The sequence below is a fragment of the Natator depressus genome, chromosome 1 (assembly GCF_965152275.1).
Source record: "Natator depressus isolate rNatDep1 chromosome 1, rNatDep2.hap1, whole genome shotgun sequence".
NCBI classification, from domain to species: Eukaryota; Metazoa; Chordata; order Testudines; family Cheloniidae; genus Natator; species Natator depressus.
The window spans coordinates 201,657,185-201,683,262 of NC_134234.1; the positions used below are offsets into that span (position 1 = coordinate 201,657,185).

General features: G+C 47.1%; 1 protein-coding gene across 1 annotated transcript in view; it reads left to right on the forward strand.

The window, feature by feature from the left end:
* The window catches only part of CHD1L (chromodomain helicase DNA binding protein 1 like), a 36,394-nt gene extending 10,946 nt beyond the window's left edge, over positions 1-25,448 (forward strand). Inside the window, 18 exon segments of the mRNA XM_074974388.1 lie at positions 223-385; positions 719-874; positions 2,946-3,038; positions 3,560-3,628; positions 3,631-3,655; positions 4,858-4,931; positions 7,167-7,277; positions 8,727-8,841; positions 9,325-9,478; positions 11,091-11,256; positions 12,528-12,670; positions 13,070-13,233; positions 18,653-18,861; positions 20,730-20,828; positions 21,469-21,539; positions 21,791-21,905; positions 22,646-22,754; positions 25,144-25,448. Coding sequence (XP_074830489.1) covers positions 223-385; positions 719-874; positions 2,946-3,038; positions 3,560-3,628; positions 3,631-3,655; positions 4,858-4,931; positions 7,167-7,277; positions 8,727-8,841; positions 9,325-9,478; positions 11,091-11,256; positions 12,528-12,670; positions 13,070-13,233; positions 18,653-18,861; positions 20,730-20,828; positions 21,469-21,539; positions 21,791-21,905; positions 22,646-22,754; positions 25,144-25,222 — 2,115 coding nt within the window. The 3' untranslated portion in view covers positions 25,223-25,448.
* The last annotated feature ends 630 nt before the right edge of the window (positions 25,449-26,078 follow it).

Here is a 26,078-nt window from a genome sequence, read left to right on the forward strand (position 1 = left end):
CCAGAGTGTTTGAGAGGAGAATCAGGCCCTGTAAGTTTGTTTATTACTCCAGATCTTGAGTTTGCTGGCTTCCACTGAAGTTGCAGAGTTCTGCAGGTACCTCTCTACTAACTGTCAGATTTTGGTTGTGTGGGAGAGTAGTGAAGGGGGTTTGTGTGGCAAGTGACTTTTCATTCCACTTGCATGTTGCAGTTCATTTTACTTTGTCTTTGCTTATTTCAGTTTTCAGTGGGCTTCAGTCTCCTGCTCACCGGCACTCCTGTTCAGAACAGTCTCCAGGAGCTGTACTCCCTGCTCAGTTTTATTGAGCCTGACATCTTCCCTAAAGAGCAAGTGGAAGAGTTTGTTCAGTGTTACTGTGGGATTGAAAAGAAGAGCAAGCCAGGCAAGTAATGAGTCATAAAACGTACTTGAGGGTCAGTGCTGTAAGCTGGTTAGAGCAGGGGATTGGGTGTTGGGACTTTGGGGTTTGCTTTCTCTGAAACTGATTAGCTATGAAACAATGCGGCCTACATCAGCATGTAGGTGCTTTCATATGTGTTTAGGTACCTACCTTTAGGCAGCCACGTTTGCTTCAGTTTCTCCTTCTATAAAATAGGGAAAATACTTACATCGCACAAGATGGGGTGAGGTTTCATTAATGTTTGTATAAAAAATAAAGTGCTAGAGACATTCCTTTACACTTAATTCATTTATTGCAACGTTTTTTTCCAAATAGCCAAAGAATTGCACAGTCTTCTGCAGCCCTTCTTGCTTAGGAGGGTGAAGGCTGAGGTCGCGGCAGAGCTGCCTAAGAAGGTGGAAGTGGTTCTGTATCATGGGATGTCAGCCCTGCAGAGAAAATACTACAAGGCTATTTTGATGAAAGATCTAGGTAATTAGAGCATTTTGGGGGTTGGACCTAATCAGTTTATTTAAAAGCAAAATTAGTTCCCTTTTGTAAATCTCTGCGCTCTTGTAGTGAAATAGCAGATGCATTAGCATGCTCTGAATGATTGTGCTGAGTTCAGTTTTCTGAATGATCATTTGATAAGCAAGTAATATTAAAATTGGGGATTAGTCTGAGCCTCAAAATTTAAAGCCTGATGCAAACTTTCCTAAGGTCCATGGCTGTTTGATTCTGGGCTTTTGGTTTGGTCCACTGGTATTTGGATCTGCACTTTCCCAAAGTGTGGAAGCAGTCAATCTCAGGATTCCGGTTTGGGCCGACCTCTAATTAAAATACAATTAAAGATCTTCAGAAATATCTTTAGTATCACCAGTTAAACCATCCTTCAGTCACATGTGCTAACACCCACCCAAACACCCTTGTAGATTCTTCACCTTCATAACAAACTCCCTTGTACTTCTAATATATAACCAATCAAAATGAGCACACCATTTCTGCTAAATTACACTCAGATGTTCATTCCTTATTCTGATCTCATACACTTTCCTGTGTGAATGCTACATTATGCTGTGAGGGACGAAAGCGCAGGAGGTCTGGCCTAGCAGTTACAGCTGGGCTGAGGTCTTCCCACCAGGGACAGTAGTCGACACGCAGGAGGTGGAGGGATCTCAAGAGCCAGATTCAATAAGCAAGAGTCAGGGACAAAATCAGGCTGGAGTCAGAGGCCAGAGGTAGTACCGGGTTAGAATGGAGAGTCAGGAATCCGGGTCAGAGTCAGGCTGGAGTCAGAGACTGGAGACCGGGAGATCAAGCAAAGTCTGGCATTGCAGCAGGGTGAAGTCCATGTGGTTGTCGAGACAACTTCCCGGGGGAACCCCTGGGGTTAAATAGGGTGCTGGGCCAGTCAGGGGGCTGCAGGGTACCATCACTCTGGGTCTCTTTGGCAGCACTTCCTGCAGTGCCTACTCTCCATAGTGCTCCCGGGCTGTACCTCTGCATGGCCTCCCAGTGGCACTGTGGGAATATCAGGTGTCCCAGGCTCTGCAGACCCAGGTTCTAGTCCCTGGATCCTTATATCTACAAACTACCAGCATGCACATGTCTGCAGAGGCTATCTATTACGTAGCACTGGAGAAGCCCTTGCTTGTCCTAATGACCTTGCAGAGACACTCCACTTATCTGGTGCTACTGCTCAGCGCACCAGAGAGCTGAGGCCACAGTGCCAGGGGAGCCTTTCAAGTGCTGATGGGGAGTGCAGAGGGAATGTGCTTGCCCCAGGCCACCCCTGCAACAGACATGCACAATCTTCTTCCCCTTCCACTCTTCGCCTCCTCCATGCATCCCCTTGTAACCTCTGCATAGCCTCCCCAAAGCCCCACTGAGCATCACTTCTCCCTACAGGCCCACTCATTCTTCTGGCCCTCATCCTCATAGTCTCCCTATGGTTCTGCTGTCAAGAGCTGAGACAGCAGCACCAAGCTTCTTATGGAAAGCTCAACATGCCATACCCTCTTAGAGCCTCGCCTCTTTCCTCTCCTCCGACTAGCCTGTCTCTCTGGTCCCTTGCAGACTCTGTGCAGAGCTGGGAAGTAAGGTTGGCAGCGCCAGAGAACACAGGTGGTGGCTGTGCAGATCTTGACGCTGGTGCCAGCTTTTCCTTCCAGTACCCACATGCGTTATACCAAGTAACTTGATTTGTTAATTTGGAAAATGTTAAATCCCTGAGCTGTGTGTAGTGGCAGGGACTGTGGCTCTCTAACTGGGGTCTCAGGGAAAAATTTCCAACAAGATATCACTTTTCAGTGTTTCCTCTGCCAAAATGGGTAAATATTTGACCAAGAAAATATGAGCGAAAACTCAGTTGGTGCATGAAGAGGGAGTGTGTTAAATTTGGAACCTAAATTTGAACAGTAAAGTGTACCATTGAGACTTTTCCCTTCTCTGTTATAAACCTGTAGAGCTATGCTCGGTGTCCAGATAATTCCAGTCACTACATTTACAGTGTATCCCCAGAGCTCTTGTTGAATGGGTTTGCCGTTTCATTTTTGTGTTTCAGATGCATTTGAAAATGAAGCAGGGAGGAAGGTTAAACTTCAGAATGTCTTAATTCAACTTCGAAAGTGTGTAGCCCACCCATACCTATTCAGTGGTGAGAAAGAACTCTTCTCTGTTTGAAAGTAACCAAAAATTATCATAGGATATGAGCCAATTTTCTTCAAACATGGCTTGTTTTGTAGATTTCATTGACACTTAAAAATTGAGTCAAGCCGAAGATTGTATGTAAGGTTGTATGATAAATTACAATCCATATTAATTGACTAATAGTGATATATAAAGGGGACTCTGTTTCAAGGATAAGCCTATGTCAAGGCTGAGCTTTCAGCCTTAACTCTGCACTTGTTTTCTTTTGAGTGCTTGATTTCTCAGCCTTAGCAATGCATTCACACTAGTTTGTTGACATGGAATCATTACTATAGTGTTCCTACTAGATAGCAAAGCACTGTCAGTTTTGAAGCTGGAATCCAGGTTATTACCTAGTTCTGTTTAGCCACAGATGTGCAAATTGTGAATTACCATACATGACACTGGGGTAACTTGGGGTGACCCTGGAGGCCCTCACTATCGTTGGGCTACTAGTGATACTGCTTCTGAGACTTTCTTCCCTTCCAGGTGTTGAACCAGAGCCCTTCGAAATTGGAGACCACCTCATCGAAGCCAGTGGGAAACTGTGCTTGTTAGACAACTCCTTTCTTTCTTGTATGCTGGGTATGTGGTGTTACTGAGCTTTACTTGTGGGAGTCTAGATAAGCCTTGCTGGGAAAAGCAAACTAATTTATCCATGACTGTTACTCACATACACCAAGAAATGAACACTGTAGTGGTCCAGTTAATTGATGCTGAATTACTGACAGCTCTACAGAAGTAATTACAATGTTACAGCTACAGTAAGGATGACCAAGGAACCTTAAAAGGTTTGAAGCTTCCTTTTAAAGAGCCCAGAATACTGGCTGCTTCTCTGTATTTATTCAAACCTCTTCTGTCTTCCAAGTTTGGGCTGGAAATCCTGGAAGAACAAGTTGTCTTACATGATGTCTGATGCTTCTGTTTTGGCCACAGATTCCAAGAGAACAGACTTTCATGCTGTGCTTCAGTTCCTCTGGGCCGAGGAAGCACAAATATGCAGTCAAAATGAAAAATAGTTATAAGTGGGGGGGGAATCCCCAAACCTAAGAATTGGGACAAATCAAAGCCTGGAAAACACACATGCCAAAGATGTGGGATTTAAGATCCTGACCCAGATTCTGGAACTTAACTTTGGTGGCTTCAGAATCTGGAATTGAAGTTTTAGATACTTGCACCATCTCCCAGGAGAGAGCTAACCAAACCAGGACACACTTCAAATCGCCTTTTGGTGCAGGATGTGAGACAGTTCCTCCTCCATGATGCAGAGTGATACCAAACAAGAGAATCTTAACTAGTATGCAGTTCCCCTCTGACAGCTTCCTTAGGAAGTCCTTAAACAGACATTTTAAAGCAAAAATGAAACTTTTAAAGTGGCTGGGATGATTTTGCTTCTCTGCTGTACAGCAGTGTTGGGGAGCGAGACTGTGTGTGTGCGTGTGTGCGTGTCTCTCTGTCCCCGGGTCCTGTGCCACAAAAACTCTCAGGACCCATGGGCCTGCTGCACCTAAAAAATGATGCTAGACAGTATCAACTGGCTTGAATAGAGTGCTGTCACAGTATAAGGCACACGGTACCGGTCTGGAAGTCAGGAGACCTGAGCTGTAGCTCCAGCTCTGCCACTAACTCATTCTATGATCTTGGCAAGTCATTTTATATTTGAGGAAACTGAAATCACACAATGTTTGGATTAAAAATACTCCTGTATATTAAACTAAGCGAACCTTGTCTGTCCCTCTGCTACAAAAGGTACATTGAAGTTACGGGATTTCACTTTATTTCTGCAGTGGTCATCGGGTCTTACTGTTTTCTCAGATGACTCAGATGCTGGATGTTCTGCAAGACTACATGGACTATAGAGGTGAAATACTTATATTCTTGGAGCAGCTGTCTTGGCATATTTGTCTTTTGTCAGCTACAGTGATGCTGTACCCGACTGATCCTTGCATGACAGAGAAGGGACCATAATACTGGGGACTTATTTCTAGTAGGCAAAAGGAGTTTTCTTACTGTGTCTGACTGCTTGCGTGACGTTGGGCAAGTCTCTTTAGTTCTCTCTGCCTCAGTATGATAGGCGCCGACTCCATGGGTGCTCCGGGGCTGGAGCATCCATGGGGAAAAAGCAGCCAAGCTCCCCGCCCCAGCTCGCCTCCACCTCTGCCTCCTCCCCTGAGCATGCCGCATCCCCGTTTCACCTTCCAGCACTTGCCACCGCAAAACAAGCTGCGGGGGGGAGGAGGCGGGGCCGGGGCGGGGATTTGGGGAAGGAGTCCAATAGGGGCAGGGAGGGGGCAGAGTTGGGGCGGGGACTTTGGGGAAGGGGTTGGAATGGGGCAGGGGTGGGATGGGGTGGGGGGTTGAGCACCCACCGGCACCAGGAGAAGTTGGCATCTATGCTATTGCCATCTGTGAAAGTAGGATAATAAAGATGTTATGAGGTTCAATGAGATCAGAGAGCTTTGAAATCCTTGAATGAAAGAGAAGTGAAGGCCAAACCCTCTCCCTCACTCCCCCATCCTCTTTGCTATATGATTAGGGTAAGATTCTGCTTTCTAATACCTTAAACTAAATGAATGCAGGTTGAGTGGTCATAGGATATATTCAGTCCTTGTGTCAGTGAGTGCAACACTGTTAATTTCAGTGGAGTTACAGGTAATTACCCAAGGGCCTGAACTTGGTTTATAGCACCCTGACATTTCATGGTGATACAATGCTATTTGCTTTACACTGTGCCATGATGCAAAAGTCATCCTGTAATGGTGCTGGCTCCGAAGAGCCCTGTGCTTCAGGACTCTCGCATATGTTCTGATCTTAGCTGCAGAGCTATAAATCCAAACTCCAGTGAAATCAGTAGATGTATTCCTGATTTACACCACTGTGAATTCAATAAAAAGCAGGTCATGTAACCTACACCAGGAAATGAACTTACTGCTGAAAACCGTTGTTAGCAATATGTCCCCTTGAAAATTGTGTAAGTGCAAGGGTAGGCAGGATCCCATCATTTCTGGCAATGTTACCAGACGTGTTCTTGAGACATGAGATATTTTCTTTCATTTCAATCCATGAGGCTTTATGCCGGGGTCGGCAACCTTTCAGAAGTGGTGCCGAGTCTTCATCTATTCACTCTAATTTAAGGTTTTGCGTGCCAGTAATACATTTTAACATTTTTAGAAGGTCTCTTTCTATAAGTCTATAATATATAACTAAACTATTGTTGTATGTAAAGTAAATAAGGTTTTTAAAATGTTTAAGAAGCTTCATTTAAAATTAAATTAAAATGCAGAGCGCCCCAGACCAGTGTCCAGGACCCGGGCAGTGCGAGTGCCGCTGAAAGTCCGCTTACGTGCTGCCTTTGGCACGCTTGCCATAGGTTGCCTACCCCTGCTTTATGCCAACTATTTCTCATGAGAGAGGCTTTTATTTAGCGTTTCTTGCCATAGACAACTAATAACATAGTCTAAAGCTGAACATGAGGCCAAATCCTGTAGTCCTGACTCAGAAAAGCTGGCATTGAAGTCAGTGAGAAAGGACTGTATGCTTTGGCCGATAATGCGGGGCCAGTTGCCAAAGTGGCCTGATCTAAAACAGGCCATTGTACCAGCGCTCTTCTGCTTTGGCTCGGAATTTTTCTACTCTGCTTCCAAGCAGCAAACTAAAACACAAGAGTTTCTGCTGCACATTCAGTTCTGGTAGCCCCTGCACTCAGTGAGTATGGAGTAACTCCATTGCAGTCAGTCTAATTAATTGGATTTACATCAACAGGGACAGAATCTGGCCCTTCATTTCTGTAGTGCTGGTGGAGCATGAGGGAGCAACAAAGCTACTAACCCCCCTGCCCCCCGAGAGTAGACTAGCAAGGAGCGAAAATAGGAGAATGTAGATGAAGGAAAGAAAGCCAGAGAAAATCTGGGGAGAATGGGGAGAGCATGGAGAATCTGAGGTGTGGGGTGTTGGTGGAGGAAGACTAATAACAGGGAAAGCAGCTTGTAGAGCAGGGAGCAGACCAGGAGGGCTGGGAAAGGAGAAACCAGCCTGGAGGGGGATAGGGTCAGAATAGTGGTTTCTTGACCAGATGCTGTTCTGTCCCTTTGGAAAGGTTACAGCTATGAGCGGCTGGATGGGTCTGTCCGAGGGGAAGAGAGGCACCTTGCCATTAAGAATTTTGGTCAGCAGCCCATCTTTATTTTCCTGCTGAGCACCAGGGCAGGTAAGGCAACTGTGGGAGAGACAAAACTGGAACTATAATCAACCCCTTCCACAATCTCCTGGACTTTTGCTGTCTTCAGGGATTGACCGGACTTCGGGAAGGTCTGAATTCTTTAGAGAACCCCAGTTTTAATATTCAAATAGGATTTCATAAGGCTTTTAAATAGCATCAGTTAAAAACCATTTAGTCCGTGATAGAATCTGTGTGGAGATTTTTTTTAATTATAGTTTCAGATGATGTGTTTGAATGTGTCTTCTATGTTCAGGCTGAGACCCAAGTTCAGGATCCTGAGGCCAACATGCAGTTTACAGCACAGCCCATTGCACGACTTGCTCAGGCCGGGCAGCCCCCCTTGCGGCAGCTCCCTGCCGCCCCCTTGGCTCGGGGAGTCCCCCCTGTGGCAGCTCCCTGCCGCCCCCTCCCTCCCCAGGCCCAGGGAGCACCCCCTGCGGCAGCTCCCCACTCCAGCTCACCTCTGCTCCGCCTCCTCCCCAAGCATGCCGCCGCTTCTCCCGCCTCCCAGGCTTGCGGTGCCAATCAGCTGTTTGGCGCGCAAGCCTGGGAGGGAGAGAAGCAGAGCGGGGCGGTGCTCAGGAGAGGAGGCGGAGCAGAGGTGAGCTGGGGCGGGGAGCGGTTCCCCTGTGCGCCGCCCCCACCCCGTTACTTGCTGCAGGCGGCCCTCCCTGCGCCCCCCTGCCCCAGCTTACCTCCGCTCTACCGCCTCCCCCCAACCACTTGGCACCCGAGGCAACTGCCTAGTTCGCCTAGTGGTTGCACCGGCCCTGCTAGGAAGGAAGTGCGTCTCCTGGATAGAGGCAAATGCTCCTCAGCATGTACCTCCTCTTTAGAGGCAGTATATATCTCAAACCTATATTCCGGTTTAACTTGTCTTTTCAGCCCGTGAGAGCTAGCACTTCGGAAAGCAGTGACGGGCAAATCTCCGATGTTTTAGTTTGGATAAGAACCCAGACTGTCCACCATCCTCGGGCTTGTATTATTGTACTTGACGTTTCCAGTTTCTGTGGCAGAGTCACTGGTCTCTGCCAGGACTTAGGGAGATCCTTTGTATTGACACTAGGCAGCGCAGCTGTGTTGGTTGGTCTGCCAGCTAGAGAGCACCATCTGTGTCCAGCAGCCTCAACAAACAATCCCCTTTAGATTAATTACACCTGATTTCTTTTTAATGCACTAGACAACACGTCTGTTATGAGGCCTGGTGGAAAGCTGGAAGCATAGAAGTGCAAGTAAATGAAATTCAGAAGGTTAACCAAACTTTTCTGAGCCTCATAAATGATTCAGTGTTGGTTTGAGGGATGGAGCAAGGTTGGGTTTATTTTTATTTTATCTGAACTGATCCACCCTTTTGTAGTCTAAACATTGTTTCTCTCTTTATTTCATGTTGCTAATGTGTGTTACTGACCATCCCCTTTGTTTAAAACTTTTTTTTAGGTGGAGTCGGCATGAATCTAACTGCAGCAGATACAGTTATTTTTGCTGATAGCGATTTTAACCCACAAAATGACTTGCAAGCCACAGCGAGAGCTCACAGGATTGGCCAGAACAAGTGAGAAATAGGAACAGAACTGTTTCTTGTGATGCATTTTGCATCTGATTGCTCACCCTCTCACTAAATGCCACACTAATGCTTCCCTCCCACCCGCAAGTTCTGACAGCAGAGGAGACCTAAGCAGAGCGGTTCGGATAATTGGGGGCGGAGGGAGAGAAAGAGGAGTCATGGGTCCTCAGCATAGTTCCACCTCTTCCCTTCTTTGATCCCATGCAGTCCTGGCCTCCCCAAGTCTCCAGAATCTGGAACTCTGCAGTTATGGAGGGGGGATAGAATGGGAGGTTGGCTGCTCTCTGCAGTGTCCCCTCCTCCTTTTGACCATGGTGGTCGGGTCAGCATCTCCTTCTGCAGCTCTACGCATGCTGTCTCTTAGATAACTGGGCACCTCGCTGGGTCAGGACTGACTGCAGGGTTTGGTCCCAGATTCAGGGAAACTGTTCTAAAGCAATATAAATGATTAAACTGACTCTCTTTTGCAAGGCCTGTAAAAATTATCCGCTTGATTGGACGGGACACTGTAGAAGAAATAATCTACCGCCGAGCTGCATCGAAGCTCCAATTTACAAACACGGTTATCGAAGGGGGGCAGTTTGCTCTCGGGGTATCCAAGTGCCAGGAAGCAGCAGACATGCAGGTAAGATGATCGCTGAGCATGACTTCGACAGCATCATCCCTGAGAAACGTAAGAGGGTCCCATTCTGGGTGTGTGTTCGAGATGGGCCTGATCCAAACACCATTGTCTTTGGGGAGGATTGGAGAAGAACATGGCATCTGAATGCATCTCTTTTATGGAGCAAGCCAAAATCCCAGATCCAAACACCACTGAAATTTGGGGACAATCAGATGCTAATTTTTAGGCTCAACCACTCTCTAACTAGGGCATGTTTTCCAGAGGGGTTTTCTTTCCTTGTTTTTGACTATAATAGATATTTATATGAAAATTGCATCGTTGCTTCTGGGAGTTCATTTGTTTTGCCTCCTTCTCCCACACAAACAGAACTATACCATCAGCACTATGGTAGCTTTTTGTTACTAACCCGCAACTTGTCCTAGGCTTGCAAAACTTTCAGACAAAATTTACACTGAGCTCTAGGCAAATTGGAATCCTGGGGTGGGGGGATTTGTGATTAGAAACTGAAAGCTGAGTTTTGCTTTGAGATTTTGGGACTTAAGAGCCCTAGGGCCCTACCAAATTCGTGGCCATGAAAAATGCATCACAGACCGTGAAATCTGGTCTTTTGTGTGCTTTTACCCTATACTGTCCAGGTTTCATGAGGGAGACCAGCATTTCTCAAACTGGGGGTCCTGATCCAAAAGGGAGTTGCAGGGGGGTTGCAAAGTTATTTTAGGGGGGATCGCAGTATTGCCCCCTTACTTTAGCGCTGCCTTCAGAGCTGGGCGGCCAGAGAGCCGCCCAGCAGCAGCGCAGAAGTAAGGGTAGCCGTACCGCAGACCCTCCTACAATATCCTTGTGACCACGCCCCCCCCCCCCCCAAACTCCTTTTTGGGTCAGGACCCCTACAATTACAACACAGTGAAATTTCAGATTGAAATAGCTGAAATCACGAAATTTACAATTTTTAAAATCCTATGACCATGAAATTGGACCCTGAATTTGGTAGAGTATAAGGCCAGAAGGAACAACCAGATCATCTTGTCAAACTCCATACTAAGTGAAATGTAGGAGGACGTGAACTCCATGTAAAGTGAAACAGTGAAAAGCTATGGCACAGCCCCCCTCCTTCCCTCTTCCTCGCAAATTTGTCTGAGCAATGATAGCTTCCAGTTTGAGAAATTGGACTGAGCCCGTGCGTGGTGATATGCCATGCTGGCACTTTTCACCCCACTAATTTCTGCAGACATTTAAGCATTCTTGTAAAAAGAAACAAAAGTTTCTGGCCTTTCTGATTGTGAAGAAAACCTCTTGAATGTGACCCAATGCAGAGCTGTCTGCCTGAGTCTGCATGTAATCTGAGTAGCTGTCTATGCAGCTACTAGTGACCCATGTCTGTCAAGATGGATATTGCTGAGCATGATTTGTTACTTGGGTCTAGTTAGGTGGTGCATAACTGATGAGGGCAGAGTGAAAATAACAGCTGACAAAGCATGAGTGTTTTGTGGGGTGACATTAAGTGTCTGATTTCCATCTCCATAAACTATTTTCATTTCAACCTAGAGGCACAGTGGGCTAGGAGTAGCATGAAATATGATGGTGACGTTAAACTTCATCCTTTTGTTCGTTAAAGCTGAGTGAAATCCTGAAGTTTGGTTTGGATAAGCTGCTCTCATCAGAGGGGAGCACCATCCAGGATGTGGAGCTGGAAAATATCCTTGGAGAGACAAAAGAAGGAATGTGGGTAAATGATGTTGTGCTACCAAGTGAAGAAGAAAGCGGAGAGCAAGATACAGAAAGTAAGTTCGAGGATCCTAAATGCACACAAAACACACTCAAGTCTGGATGCTATTAGAGGAGATTTCAAGGGGTTATACTGTGTTTTTCAAGTAACTTTGGAAGGAAGAAAGGTGGGTTTGTGGTTAGAGTAGGGGATTTGAAATCAGGAGACATGAATTTTATTCCTGGCTCTGCCACAGACTTGATTTGTAACTGTTGAATACTCCCTTCCTACTTTTGTGCTTCAATTTCCCTATCTGTAAAATGGGGATAATAATGACTGATTTGCCTTTCAGGGCGTTGCGAGGCTAAATTCATTAATGTCTGTGAAATGCTTTGATATCCTTGGATGTAAGACTCTAGGGAAGGCTCAAATATTGTATTATAATTGACTTTATTCACAGAGAAAGATCCATCTTAAGATGGAGTTACAAATCAGAAGCTTAAGGGTAAAAAACATCATAGGGATGTTGTAATTATCCCCAAACCAAGTGTTACAAACCCTGGAATTTCACTTTAAAAAATCCAAGCATTAGGGAAAGAAATGCAGAGTTAGGGCACCCAAGTAACCTTAACTCTATCCTGTGGTGACAGCATGCAATAACCATATGATTAGGATTAAGGCATGTTAGTGTGTGCATTCCCAGACTGGATTAAACTGATTTTTAAAGATCCTTTTTTCACATATTTTCCCCTTGTAGTGTCACTCTATGCACTGTATTCGATCCATAATCTCTGCTTTAAGTGCAAAATGGAACTCATCCTTAACTATGGAATTGTGACTGGGGCTTCCATAATATTACAGAAATGGGATCCTATAAAATGGGCCTTCAGTCCCATCCAGTGGCTACTGGTAATAAGTTACCATTTGCCAATGGTTACCACGCAGTAGTATTTCCTATTGTAGACTGAGAGAAGAACTGTGGTTTCTCAGATCCCAATGTGTGGTAGCTGTTGAAGAAATTTCTGATCTTAGGAGCCAGGATTCCATCTGTATTGGATAGTGCCAAACAAATTCCACTTCAAACTCACCATGCGTGTAATCCTCGCTGAGGATTAATGCCTTGACAGAAATTTGGTTTAGTTGTCTCAATGAGATGCTTATGTTTTTCCTCACAAAACTATCCCAACAGCTATCCCTGTTAGAACGGGCAATGGTGTCACAAAGAGGGTGTGAGTTCAAATTACGTACTTACTGTAACTTTAATTATTACTTGTTACTTATTGTAATTTTAGCAGATACCACTGGCTCATTGGGAAACCTTTATATGTTTTAATTTTTTTTTTAAAGATCATATGTACGTATATGAAGGCAAAGATTATTCGAAAGACCTGAGCAGAGAAGACAGAAGAGCATTTGACCAGCTTTTGGATCTTCAGAAAGTCCTTGAAGAGACCAATCAAGAAGGAAGAGCCCTCCGAAATAAAGCAAATGTAAAATGAAAGAAATGATTCATATGATGCAGTCAATGAGTCATTGAAAATGAGGCAGATTTTAATCTCCATCTTGCGGAGGAAATATTTAAAGACTCAATTACAAATGTCTTGAAATTAACAGTAGACTCTGAGGACTGGATGACTCAGGAGGGTTGGGAACGGATCAGAGATGAGCATTAAGAGGTTCAAATGCAGGTCATTGCAATACAGGTCACTGTCGTTAGCTGATGGTTTGGTGGCCTCCTTGAAATGAGTTGAGGAGTGTGATTCAATTCAGACAAAGCTCTGGAGGAATAGACTGTAGGGAACAGATACGGGACATTGGATAAGATGGGATCTGATAGGAATTTGAGATGAGAAATGTCTGTTTACCTGCAAGTCCCCTTCCTTTTCCAGGTACTTGTCACTGGTCTTCAGGAGGTGCCTACAAGGAGGAAGCATGCACTGAGCCCAGAAGAGCTGGAGGCCAGAAGGAGGAAACGACAGGAGGCAGCAGCAAAGAGAGCACGGCTCATGGAAGAAAAGAAACGGAAGAAAGCAGAAGCTGAACACAAGAAAAAGTAGGATTCTGCTTTGTCTGCTACTAAGCAGTGTGGTGTCTGTTACAGTTAGCAGGGAAACTGGCTATGTCAGACTGATAAAAACAAGTCAGGAAGCTGCACATTCTGATTACTCTTGCAATAACGGGGCATTTGGGACATGGGAAGGGGTGGCGGAGGAGACGCTGGCTGCAGGTCATGTCTAAAAGGAGTCACAGCTGGACACTGGTTTTTCAAGTGTGTGCTTAAATTGCAGGATGTAGAGGTGTTGATGTAGAAATGGCTTTTGACACAGTGGTAGCATCGATTTTTGCTAACTTTCATAGAGGTGGGCCTGAATACTACACGAGGTGGAAACATGTTTGCTAAGGATGTGTACAAAAGAATAGCACGAGCGTATGGGGACAAAATCAGAAAGACTAAGGTACAAAATGAGTTACACTTAGCAAGGGACATAAGAGGTAATAATAAGAGGTTCTATAACTACATTGGGAGCAAGAGAAAGATGAAGGAAAGTGTGGGTCCTCTACTTGGTGGGGAAGGAGAGCTAATAACTGATGACATCAAGAAGGTTGAGTTGTTTAATGCCTGTTTTGCTTCAGTCTTCACTCAAAAGGTAAATTATGCCCAGATACTTAACACAATTAATATTAACAACAGGGGAGAAGGATTGCAAGCCTAAATTGGGGACGAATAGGCTAAAGAATATTTAAATAAGTTAGATGTAATCAAGTTGGTAGTGCCTGATGAAATTCATCTTAGAGTGTTTGAGGAACTAGCTGAAGCAATATTGGGATGATTAGCGACTATCTTTGAGAAGTCATGGATGACAGGTGGGGTCTCAGAGGACTGGGGAAGAGCAAACATAGTACCTTTGTTTATATGGGAAACAAAGTGGTCTTGGGGAATTATAGACCACTCAGCCTAACTTCAGTACCTGGAAGGATACCTAAACGAATTATTAAACAGATCAATTGGAAACTCTTAGAGGATAATAGGGTTATAAGGAATAACCAGCATGGATTTGTCCAGAACAAATCATTCCAAACCAACCTTATTTCCTTCTTTGAGAGGGATACTGGCCTAATGGACGGGGGAAATCTGTGGATGTGATTTGTCTAGATTATGATAAGGTGTTTGATACAGTCCCACACAACATTCTCATAAGCAAACTAGGGAAATTTTGTCTAGATCAGGGGTCTCTAATTCAATTTACCTTAGGGCCAGTGTCAGTCCTCAAATCCTCCTAGCGGGCCAATAATGTCACTCATGCCGCCCAGAACCCACCCCCCAAAACTCCGCCCCCACCTGCCTAAGACTCTGGGAGGGAGTTTGGGTTGGGGAGAAAGTCTGGGGTAGAGGATTGGGGTGCAGGCTCTGGGAGGGAGTTTGGGGCTGGAGGTGGTATGTGGGGAGAGGGTGGGGATGCAGGCTCTGGGAGGGGGTCGGGGGGGCAGCACTTACCTGGGGCTCCAAGGCGGGCCGGGCCAGGCCGGGGGGCCTCCGTGTGCTGATGCCCCCAGGCACCGCCCCCACAGCTTCCCATTGGCCGCAGGGACACTCGGGGCGGGGGCAGCATGCGGAGGCACAGCCCTGCCCCTCTTGGGGCCACAAGGAGGAGCCGGCAGACACGTGGAGCGAGCAGGCAGACGCTGCTCAGCTCCACTGCGCTGCTGAGACCCCAGGCCATTGTAAATCACTTGCTGGGGGGGAGCGTCCGGGGGTGCCAGCTGGGGCCAAGGGAGAGACCCGGCCCCAAAACTGCTGGAGCCCTACGGGCCACAATGGGGAGGTTCGCAGGCCGCAGATGGCCCATGGGCTGGGAGTTTGAGACCCCTGGTGTAGATGAAATTACTAAAAGGTCCGTTCAGGACTGATTGAAGGACCGTACTCAAACAGTAGGTATCTATGGCTTGCTGTCAAACTTGGAGGGTGTATTTAGTGGGGTCCCACATGAGTCTGTTCTGAGTCCCGAACATTAATGACTTGGATAATGGAGTGGAGAGTAGGCTTATAAAATTTGAAGATGACCCCAAGCTGGGAGGGTTTGCAAGCATTTTGGAGGACAGGATTAGAATTCGAAATGACCTTGACAAATTGAAGAACTGGTTTGAAATCAACAGGATAAAATTCAGTAAAGACAAATGTAAAGTACTACACTTAGGAAGAAAACAAATCAAATGCACAACTACAAAATCGGAAATAACTGGCTAGGTGGTGGTACTGCTGAAAAGCGTCTGGAGGATCTAGTGGATCACAAATTGAATATGAGTCAATTCATATGCAGTTGCAAAAAAGGCTAATATTGTGGGGTGTATTAACAGGAGTATTGTATATCAGACACGGAAGGTAATTGTCCGACTCTGCTCAGCACTGGTGAGGCCTCAGCTGGAGCACCGTGTCCAGTTCTGGGTGCCACACTTTAGGAATGGTGTGGACAGATTTGGAGAGAGTCCAGAGGAGAGTAATAAAAACAATAAAATGTTTAGGAAAACCTGACCTATGAGGAAAGGTTTTAAAAACAGTATCTGTTTAGTCTTGAGAATAGAAGACAGAGGAGGCACCTGATAAGTCTTCAAATATGTTAAGGGTTTTTATTAAGAGGATGGTGATCAGCTGTTCTCCATATCCAGTGAAGGTAGGACAAGAAGTAATGGGTTTAATCTACAGAAAGAGAGATTTAGGTTAGATATTAGGAAAAACTTTGTAAGGATAGTTAGCTCTGGAACAGGCTTCAAAGAGAGGTTGTGGAATCCCTATCACTGGAGGTTTTTAAGAATATTTTGGACAGACACCTGCAGGGATGATCTAGGTTTACTTGGTCCTGCCTCAGCACAGGGGGATGGAGTAGATGACCCCTCAAAGTCCCTCCCAGCCCTCCATTTCTATGAACAAGAACCCCATCGCTGACCCTGCTCAGACTTTGGGCAGCTCACATTCAGATCCAGATTTGACACTTGGCCCTTTACCTGTACAATGGAATTTGGATTTGAACTTCCTGGTTGAGCCTATGTCTAAATTTTATCTCATTAGTTCTAGATGTACCCCTTTGTGCCATCCTGGGCAACTCCTCCCCCTCCTCTGTAGTCACATCCTTCATGTTTCTATAAATGGTTATCGCAAAGCTCCTTTCCCCTTCTGAACCCCACAAACCCACCTGTTGTAACAGTATTTGAAACAAGGCAGGGCTTCTCCCCAGCTTCTAAAGGATCTACTGTGACAGCCATAGCCTCTCTGAGGCTGTTTTATTGTCCAAACATATACAAAACCAGTTCCTCCCGTCACCCTTTGCATCTCAGGCTTCTCACTGCCTCCCCTCCTGGGGGATTCAGGCAGTCCTGCTGCTTCCAGCAGCTGCTGAGCCCCCTCTCATTGGGACTCCTCCGACCCTGTGTAGCCCCGGGTGCAGCCATAGACCCTTCATTGGCCCAGCTGGGAGCACCTGCTCTGGCACAGGGGAGTTGGACCTATTTTAGTCACCCTGTGATGCACCTCCCCCACTTTTCAGAAAACAAGTGCCTCTTTCACAGGCACGCTCCCCGCCCCCGCACACCAGCCTGTGAGGCCCCATCTGGATGGCTCTCACCCCTAAAACAAAATACAAAAATTTCCATACAGATTCATACACATCAGTATTCCCCAAGTCCCCACAGTCTTTAACACCAGCCGTACAATTTACATCTTCACCAGGCATGCTGAGTGACTTTAAAGAGTAACTCAGCTCTCCCTTGGAGTTCCTTTTGCATGCCCTGGATTTATGTTTCAAATCCCACTTGCTCCTCCTGCAGGAGCTCAGTCTGGCACTCCAGCTCTTGTTGGTCTTTCAGCAACTCCTTCTCTCTCTGGGCTTGCTGTCGGGCCTCTTCCAAGGCAGCAAGCTCCACCAAGCGCTTTTCTGCCAAGGAGAGCAGGCCTCTCACATTCTCTCCTCTTAGTGCTGTAACTGTGGCTTTAGTAGCTGTAAGTTGTGACTCCATTTTCTTCCTGCAGCCTCCGTGCCTGTGCCCTTCTCTCACTTCTCCTCTGAGGCCCTGTCTAGCTCCCTGATACAGTGTTTTGTCTCTACTGTGAGCTTCTGCTTCCCAGTACCCGCCTCTGCCTGGGGAATTATTTCCCTGCCCCTGCAGAGCTCTTCCCCTCTCACAGACACTATTCTTCCCAAGTTCACTCTTCCCAGTGGGTGCCAGATATGTGTCCCATTTCCCCACACCTGAGACAGTCTGGCTGCCTCCTACCCCTCCCGATCTGAACCTCCCAGTGATTACACCGTCACCCAAGTCTTTGGCATCCAGGTTTCTCACAGTTTCCTTTTTTAGTGGGGCAGTGCCTTCTAATATGCCTCAGCCCCCCACAACAAAAATACACAACCCCTGGGAAGCCTCCTGTCCTGGCCCCTTTTTGAGCCACAGTAACAAGGCAGGATTCCACCCAGAGTCTCCTGGGTTTGTTCTGTGCTCTGCGCAGCTGAGCCAGTCTTAAAAGCACAGTTCACATAAGGACAGTCGCTTTTTATAAGCCGCATTTGCCCATAGGCAGAACATTCCCTCTGTTGGCCCTCACGGATCTCGAACCCCTCTTTCCTGCTTTGTACCTGCGCCCACCAATCCTTTCCCTCTGCAGAATCTCTAGGAGAGTTGCTGCTGCTCCTCGAGCCTGGTTAGTCACTTCTGTAGCTCCAGTTGCACCTTCTGCTGCTTCTCTCATCTGGCTGCCGGCGGAAACTGGAACGGGAACTCTAGCCGCTGCTGTCATCCTCCACGCACCAGCTTGGGAGAGCAGAGCTTCCTCAGGCAGAGCAGGATGCCACATAATCTGGCTCCATTAATTCCGGGTCGCCCCTACGAGGTGGGGCAAGTCAGTGATAGGGGCTTGTCCTCTCTCGTTTCCTTTTGCACCAATGATATTCCTTACTCTCCTCTTGTATCAGCAGCTGACCAAAGTGCCTACATGAAATAAGGCAGGGCTTCTCCCCAGCCTCTAAAGCACCCACTGCCAGACCCACAGTCTCTCTGAGGCAGGTTTATTGTCCAAATTTAAACAAAACCAGCTCCTCTTTACATCTCAGGCTGCTTCTAGCTGCCTCCCCTTCCAGGGGACTCTGGCAGCCCTGCTGCTGCGGCTTCCTAGCCCTGCCTGAGCCAGATCTCTCTCATTGGAACGCCCTCTGACCCGTTTTAGCCCCAGGTGCACCCATAGACCCTTCATTGGCCCAGCTGGGAGCACCTGCTCTGGCATAGGGGGGCCAGACCTACCTCAGTCCCAGGGACCAGCCATCCTGTGACAGTCTGGTTTCCGAACTTGTGGGGGGGAAATTGTGGTTCTGGAGCTGAGCGTTGTCTCTCGCGACCCCATCTCCCACAATTCATGATGATGATTTAAAGCAGCAGTTTGGCTTCCCAGTTTTCATTGGCCTGTTCTTCTTTTGCCTTGTTTGTTTCAGGATGGGCTGGTGGGACGCAAATCACTACAGATCCCCCTGTCTGCCCTCAGAGGAGAGCGACTCAGAGGATGCCTTTGAGGAGGGGGAGGACGGGCTGGTTGTGGAGTTAGATGACATGGAGCCAGAGCTGAACTCCATCAAGTATGTGATGGGTGACGTTACCCACCCCAGAGCCGAAGAGGAGGATGCGATCGTCGTCCATTGCATAGGTAGGACTGGCAAGAGCAAAAAGCCTTCCTGGGGATAGGGCTGAACTGTGCCTTGTAGCCCGACGGCTGAGCAGTAGGAACAGCGGAGTGGCACTGGCATGGTGCAGGTGCAGTTAGAATGCTGCAAGGAAGGAGTGCGGGTAGCACGCTCCCTAGCATGCAGCCCCTCTCTTCAGAAGGTGAAGCGTGACCTCCCTCCATCCCAGTGGGCCCAGTAAGTAGGCAGACCCGGGCCCTGTGCGTCTGCAGACTCAGTGGGGCCGTTCGGCCTTGAGTCCCATTCAGAAGGTTTACTTCCCATCCAGATGGGCTGGAAATATAACTTAACCAAAAGGTGACATTTTGCAGAACACATTGAAATCTGCAAAGACCCCCCCACCCTAAATCTGTGCTGAAGTGCGGAATTTCTGCAGGGCATGTTAACACTAATAAGGTCCATTGCCTGTGGACGAAGATGTGTGTAAGCCCACCCAGATGGCCCAGCAGTGGTGGGGCAGGCCCTGTGGGCCAGCAGCAGAAAGTAGTGTCTGGTTTGCACCGTAGACAGCAGAAGGTGGGCATCTGCTTAGTCTAGCTGGGCAAGGGCATTGGCAGAGTGAAGCAATGGGGCGAGAGTGTTTTAGCTGAACTCAGCATCTGGGCATTTAGTGTCTTAGCGTCAATGTTGCTTCAATGTTGCTTTGTGCAGAAAGAGCTGAGGCCCTTTGGGAAGTGAAAACACAGAGGTGATGGTCCTAGAAGGACTGCCTGGCACTACACTGTATGTTGTGCTGTATGCCTAGGGACAAAGCTGCCACAACACTCGGCTGCATGGGATGCCCATGAAGGAATTAACTTGTACAGGGCTCCGGCTCTCCTGGTCTGCCAGTGTCACGCTGCCAGGGTCTGAACAGCCAATGGTTAGGCTAAGGCAGTGTCTCCGACACGATGTCCTGCTGGAGAGGACAGTAGGGGCTAGAACAAGGATTCCCCTGCCTGTGTGGTTTGCAGTCAGCTCCTCTGAACTTATCTCCTACTCTGAGCAAAGTTATTTTTCTAATTCTCCTCTGTACTCGGAAAAGCTATGGGCCAGCCCACACTGGGCCCTTGCATGGAGGGGAGGGATGGAGCCTAGTGCTAGGAACAGTTGCAGTCCCTGGATTCCGTCCTGCCTCCTATTTGAATTCTATGGTGAGCATTTAACCTCAACCCCTGGAGGGTGCGGGAGGCAGACACATGCACCTGGAAGGAGGACACGTTCCTCCTATGCTACGCGTAGCTCGGGGGTAGGGCAGTGAATTGTGCCTCCTGAGACAAAATCCCCTGTTGGAGCTTCTCCTGAGTGGGGTGTTAAAGCCACAAGGTGATGGCTGAATGCCTAGATTGTGGCATTTATTTCAAATTCAGCCAACATGCTCTGTTTAAAAGTAAAAAAACACGGGGGGAGGCAGGGAATCCTCTGCCTTCTGGAGGTGCAGGAAGCATCTGAGGGGAAGTAATGGATGACTTCAGGACCAGGTTACCAGGATGCAAATAGGATTTGATGACTGATGGCATGTGAACAGCCACGCTGTGGGGTGGGGAGGAATTTCCCCTGGGATGGCTTGGCAAGGATCGTGTGGGAGGTTTACTTTCCGGAAGTGCTGAGCAGGGATCCTCTTTTAGGATCATGTGATCTGTTTCCGGCACAGAATGAGGGAGCTGCATTATTGAGGGATTTTGTGTCCTCTCATCTTCCATGTCTGTTTCTAATAAGTCCTATGATGTGCAGTGAGAACATGTCTGTTCCCTGCAGAAGGCATTATTGGCATAGATACACTTGGCAGCTCATCTCTTTGGACACGGATCTCAATTTAAAAAAAAAAATCTAACTTCTAATTTTGTTTTAGATGATTCCGGCCGGTGGGGAAGGGGAGGATTATTTACAGCTCTGGAGGTTCGTTCTGATCAGCCCAGGAAAATATACGAGCTGGCAGGAAGGATGAAAGGTAAAAGAGAAAAATATAATCTTAGTGCTTGAAGCTGATGGTCTCTTCTTTTAGTCTGGTACTTCCTACGTGTGGTGTTGGACGTGACAATACAGGAAGACATTTTGACCCTGACCTCTGCTCTGGAGTGAGAAGATTCTTCATAGAACTCAGTTGTTTTGATCTTTTCCTGGGGAAAAAGATCTTGTTCTTTAGTCATGGTATTTCTTCTCTCTACAAGGCAGTGTTCTAAACCTGCAGTTCAAGTGTCAAAATGATTTTAAGAGGAGGAGGTGGGTTGGAGCAACTTCAATATGTGTCTAGCCAGGCCATGGGCTCTCTCCAGTACCCCTTGTTCTCCTATGTGCACATACGTACGAGTGATCTTAAACCATTAAGGAGCTAGTGAAGAACAGATTAGACCTTACTGTAGACTGGAATTTTATTCTCTCAGTCTCTCTCTCTCTCCCCTCATGTCTTTTGATCATTTTCTTTCTCCGTCTTCTCACCTCCCCCCTCTTAAGAAAATGTCTGTGTGGTGCACAGTGTCAAGGAGAACTAGAAAGGATGGTGTAGAAGCCTATAACAGCCAGCATTGCATTGACTCACCTTTGTTCTTCGTGGGATTGAATGTTTTCTTACGTTTTTTGTTTTCGGACAGACGTGGCATTGGGAAGAACCCTCTTATTTCCCATTGACGATAAAGAATCCAGAAATAAAGGCCAGGATTTGGTAACTATAAGAAGCCCCTTTGATATTCTCTCTACTAAAGTATTTTTGAAACAACAGGAAGTGAATTTTACATGTTACACAAAATAACAGTGACCCTAATACAGCGCAGGACAGGCTTGAAATAAGTGTTAACAAAGACAAGACAAGGGACAGCTTTTTTTCCAGCCTATAAAGTGTGTGTTTAATGTTGTTTTTCTAGCAGCCATCGCTGCGACTGCCAGTGTACATACATCTCATGTTTTTCTTCCTAGTTGGCCCTGATTGTAGCACAGCACCGGGATCGGTCCAACAACTTGTCTGGCATTAAGCTGTCCGCTTTGGAGGAGGGCTTGAAGAAGATTTCTTTAGCAGCCAAGAAAAGGAATGGTAAGTGTGCATCTGTCCATCTGTGTGCATAGGCGCCAACCTTTCCAGGCGCCGGTGGGTGCTCACCCCCAGCCCTGCCCTGACTCCAGCCCTGCCCTGCCCCATCCCACCCCCATTCCAACCCCTTCCCCAAAGTCTCTGCCCCCTCCCTGCCCCAATTGGACTCCTTCCCCAAATCCCCGCCCCAGCCCCACCTCTTCCCGGAGCGTGCCGCATTCCCCCTCCTCCCCCCTCTCTCCCTCCCAGCGCTTGTCGCCACGAAAGAGCTGTTCCGCGAAATAGCTGTTCTAGGAGCTAGGGGGAGAAGCGGGGATGCGGCATGCTCAGGGGAGGAGGCAGCAGTGAAGCGGAGATGAGCTGGGGCGGGGAGCTGCCGGTGGGTGCAGAGCACCCACCAATTTTTCCCCGTGGGTTCTCCAGCCCCGGAGCACCCACGGAGTCAGCACCTATGTCTGTGTGCCTTTGAAATGGAAAGAATGATCTATCTACAGAGCTGTGCATGTAATTCCACTTAAAGATTCTGGCAGGGCCACAGATTGGGATGATCTAGGTCTAATGGGTCTCTTCCATCTCTTCTGTGATTGTCTTCTGAAATGGAAGAGGAGACACATTTACCCACTACAGCTAGAACATTATGACACAGGCATTTCTTCTGCCATTGAGTGGAGCTTAAATGGCACATCCATTTATTTATTTTTAATGCATCAGGCCCTAAAGAGCTTTTCTGTGCTCTCTTCCAGCAAGCGTCCATCTTCCACGTATTGGACATGCAACGAAGGGATTTAACTGGTACGGTACTGAGCGGCTCATCCGAAAATATTTAGCAACGAGAGGAATCCCCACATTTATGTATCCTTTGAAGCGTGGTTATTTTATTTTGTTCAAATCAAAATGACTTGTCATATCTGCAGATACCAAAATGTTACGTGTAAGATCTTCATGGATCCACTGTGGGCTACGGATATCATACTAGGACAGTCCGACTCCAAACTGTGTTGAACAGATGTCTGATCTCCCTCTCGTCTAAGTACACATTACATACTGGATACTAAGCATGCTAGATGATGATATTTGTTTTTATGATGGGGGGGCGGGTGGACTAACGTCCCAAGTTTATAGTGATATGATTGAAGTTATAGAAACAATTTTTCAAACTGACCCAGACACAAACAATGAGCAGATTAGGAAAAGCACATTCTAAAGAAGTGTGTGTGTAAGAGAGAGATGGGGTTTACTCAGCGCTGGGACACTGCTTTGTGGCTGCATCTGGGGACTAGCTCTGCCCGGTCCGATGCCACTTTCCTTTAGTTGCTTGTGCCGTGGTCCCGCCTGTTCTCTAGGAATTGCAGTGCTTCCTCTTTGTGGCTTGGCCCTCCAGCCCGGTCGCTAGACTGGTTTCCCCTTCTGGGATAACAAGTCTCACCAGACCAGCTGTCCAGGTGCCATTCCAGGGTGTATTCCCATGACTGTGCCACTTTCCCAGTGGCTGGGAGGAGAACCCAGACCCACCCACTACTCCGGTTTCCAGCCCAGGGACCCTACAGTCAGCAGCCAAGTCTGCACCATCTCAGCGCTTGCTGCAGTTCCCTGGGCATCTTCCTACAGTGCCCTCTGCAGGTTTCCTTTTCCACCACCCCTCTGTGTGAGCCCCTGCCCTCAGAGTCCAGATCCCAAAGCTTTTGCTCCCCAGGTTTCCTCCTCCTCTCCTCACTAGGCCTGGAGAGTGACTGCAGCCCCCTTCTGCTCTCACTTCCTGGCTTTATACAAACCCCTGCCTACTCCTGCCCAGATGGACTCCATCCTTAATAAATGCTTGTCAGTCAAGCCAAAGTCTCCCCCCAGGTACAGCCTCCTGGGTTAAATAGCCCCTTCTGAGCCACCTTCACCCTTTCGGGGCGGTGGGGAGTGAACCATTACAGTTTGGGGGTGTGTGTGTGTGTGAGTGAGAGTGAGGGGGGAGGGATAGCTCAGTGGTTTGAGCATTGGCCTGCTAAACCCAGGGTTGTGAGTTCAGTCCTTGAGGGGGCCATTTAGGGATCTGGGGCAAAAATTGGGGATTGGTCCTGCTTTGAGCAGGGGGTTGGTCTAGATGACCTCCTGAGGTCCATTCCAACCCTGATATTCTATGATTCTATGAATACACACATGTAACAAAATAGCATACACTTTCATAGAAAGAGAACAGCTTATGTGGAAAAAGTGTCACTTTAAGGGTTTTATGGCCATATAACTTTCCTTCATATCAAAATATAAAAGGTACTGCTTTGCTTACCACACTGTCATTTCACTGAATTAGCTCACCAGTGCATGCAATTATGTGTTGTACCATCACAGGTCACGCAAGATGGAACGATCAGCGAGTCAGTAAACATCAACTAAAGGATTGACTTTGAGGGAGATGGGGGGGAAAAGGACCAGTATCTCCAGGATATTTCACTTTATAAACTATTGGCCAGGTGAAAAGAAAAGGGACATTTACCAATTTCAAATGAATATATTTTAAACCAATGTCCTTATCTACATTGCTACTGACAACTTTTGATTATTATAATCAAATTGATTTGATTATTAAAACTGGGAAAGAATCCTACAAATCCAATTTGATTTTCATTGTGTATGCTGTTTGTTCAGTTTCTCTCTGTCTTGATGTGCAAAGCAGAATAGAATTCAGCTGACTCTTCCATAGGTGAGTAGGTTCTGCAGGGCTGGCAGGAGTGAGAAATGTTAAAACTATATTTTTTGTCACTTCTTGGGGAAAATGCAGCTGCTGTATAATGCCAAGTTCAGCAATGCTGTGAGAGAGACAGAAAATTAAGAACAAAGGTGTAGAGCAGTGGTTCCCAAACTAGGGGCGCCGCTTGTTCAGGTAAAGCCCCTGGCGGGCTGGGCCGGTTTGTTTACCTCCCACTGGCTGCAGTTCGCCGCTCCAGGCCAATGGGGGCCGTGGGAAGCGGCGGCCAGCACGTCCCTCGGCCTGCGCCACTTCCCGCAGCCCCCATTAGCCGAGAACGGCGAACCGCAGCCAGTGGGAGCCGCCGTCGGCTGAACCTGCAGACACGGCAGGTAAACAAACCAGCCCGGCCCACCAGGGGCTTTCCCTGAACGAGCGGCGCCCCTAGTTTGGGAACCACTGGCGTAGAGTATAGTGAGTATTCTACCTCCTTACCTCTTTAAGTTAATGCCATTAGTACATATTTGGTTTGAAATGTTAGAGTATTTCCTTGACCCTTCTCCTTAGATACTACTTCCCTAGGAATAAAGCCTCTTCCTCTTCTTCACAACCATCTACAACTTCAGTGGCAACCGCAAACCCTTGAAGATCCAATGATTTAACTCAGAAGTGTACTGATCTCTAAAAGCCCATGATCTCTTCAACATCACATCTACAGCCAGCCTGTAGCTATGTCGCTTCTCTGAAGCAGATCCAAAGTCACTGTTGGTTTTCAGGTTTCTATACCTCTATAGTTCAGAGTGGTTTTTATATTAGTTATGGAACTGAGCTGCATTAAAAGTTCTTCAAACTTCAGGAGATCCATGCATCTGGGGTGTTTGTTTGGGCCCATCTCTAGTTTTTAAGATGGAAAATTAAACCTTCACTGGCGACCAATCATAAGCCCTTATTTTAAGCCACCATCTTAAATTATTCTCAGGGTTGGCAGTACAGTTTTGTTTGACTTTTGCTTCAAAACCTTCTCTCTTGTTTACAACACTGATTTTTCTCCTGGTTGTTTGGTGGCTGCTTGAGACAGTTTGGGTGGGTGGGGCTGTAGCTATCCCTAACAAATATGTACACACGCACACACTCACACACGATTGTCTCAAGCAACGGCCAAAGGGCCAGCAAAAAAATCAGTCATGTAAACAACAGATATGGTCTAATGATAAAACTTCTTTCTTTGGTGAGGGAGGTGTCTGCAGTAAAAACTCAGCATAACACACGCTTAATGTAAACAGCCCCAACTCCAAAGAAACCCATTTTAATATTTCTTCAAACAGAAAATTCTAAGTTAGAACTAGTTGTACAGTCACCTGTTTGCAACCAAGCAGTATCCATCTAACCTAGAGGTTCCCAAACTGGGGTTCGCAGAATGTTACAGGGGGTTCACCAGAAAAATGTCACTCATGGCGGCCAGAGGACCCCGGGCATTGGAGGCAGCAGGTGGGACCCAGTTG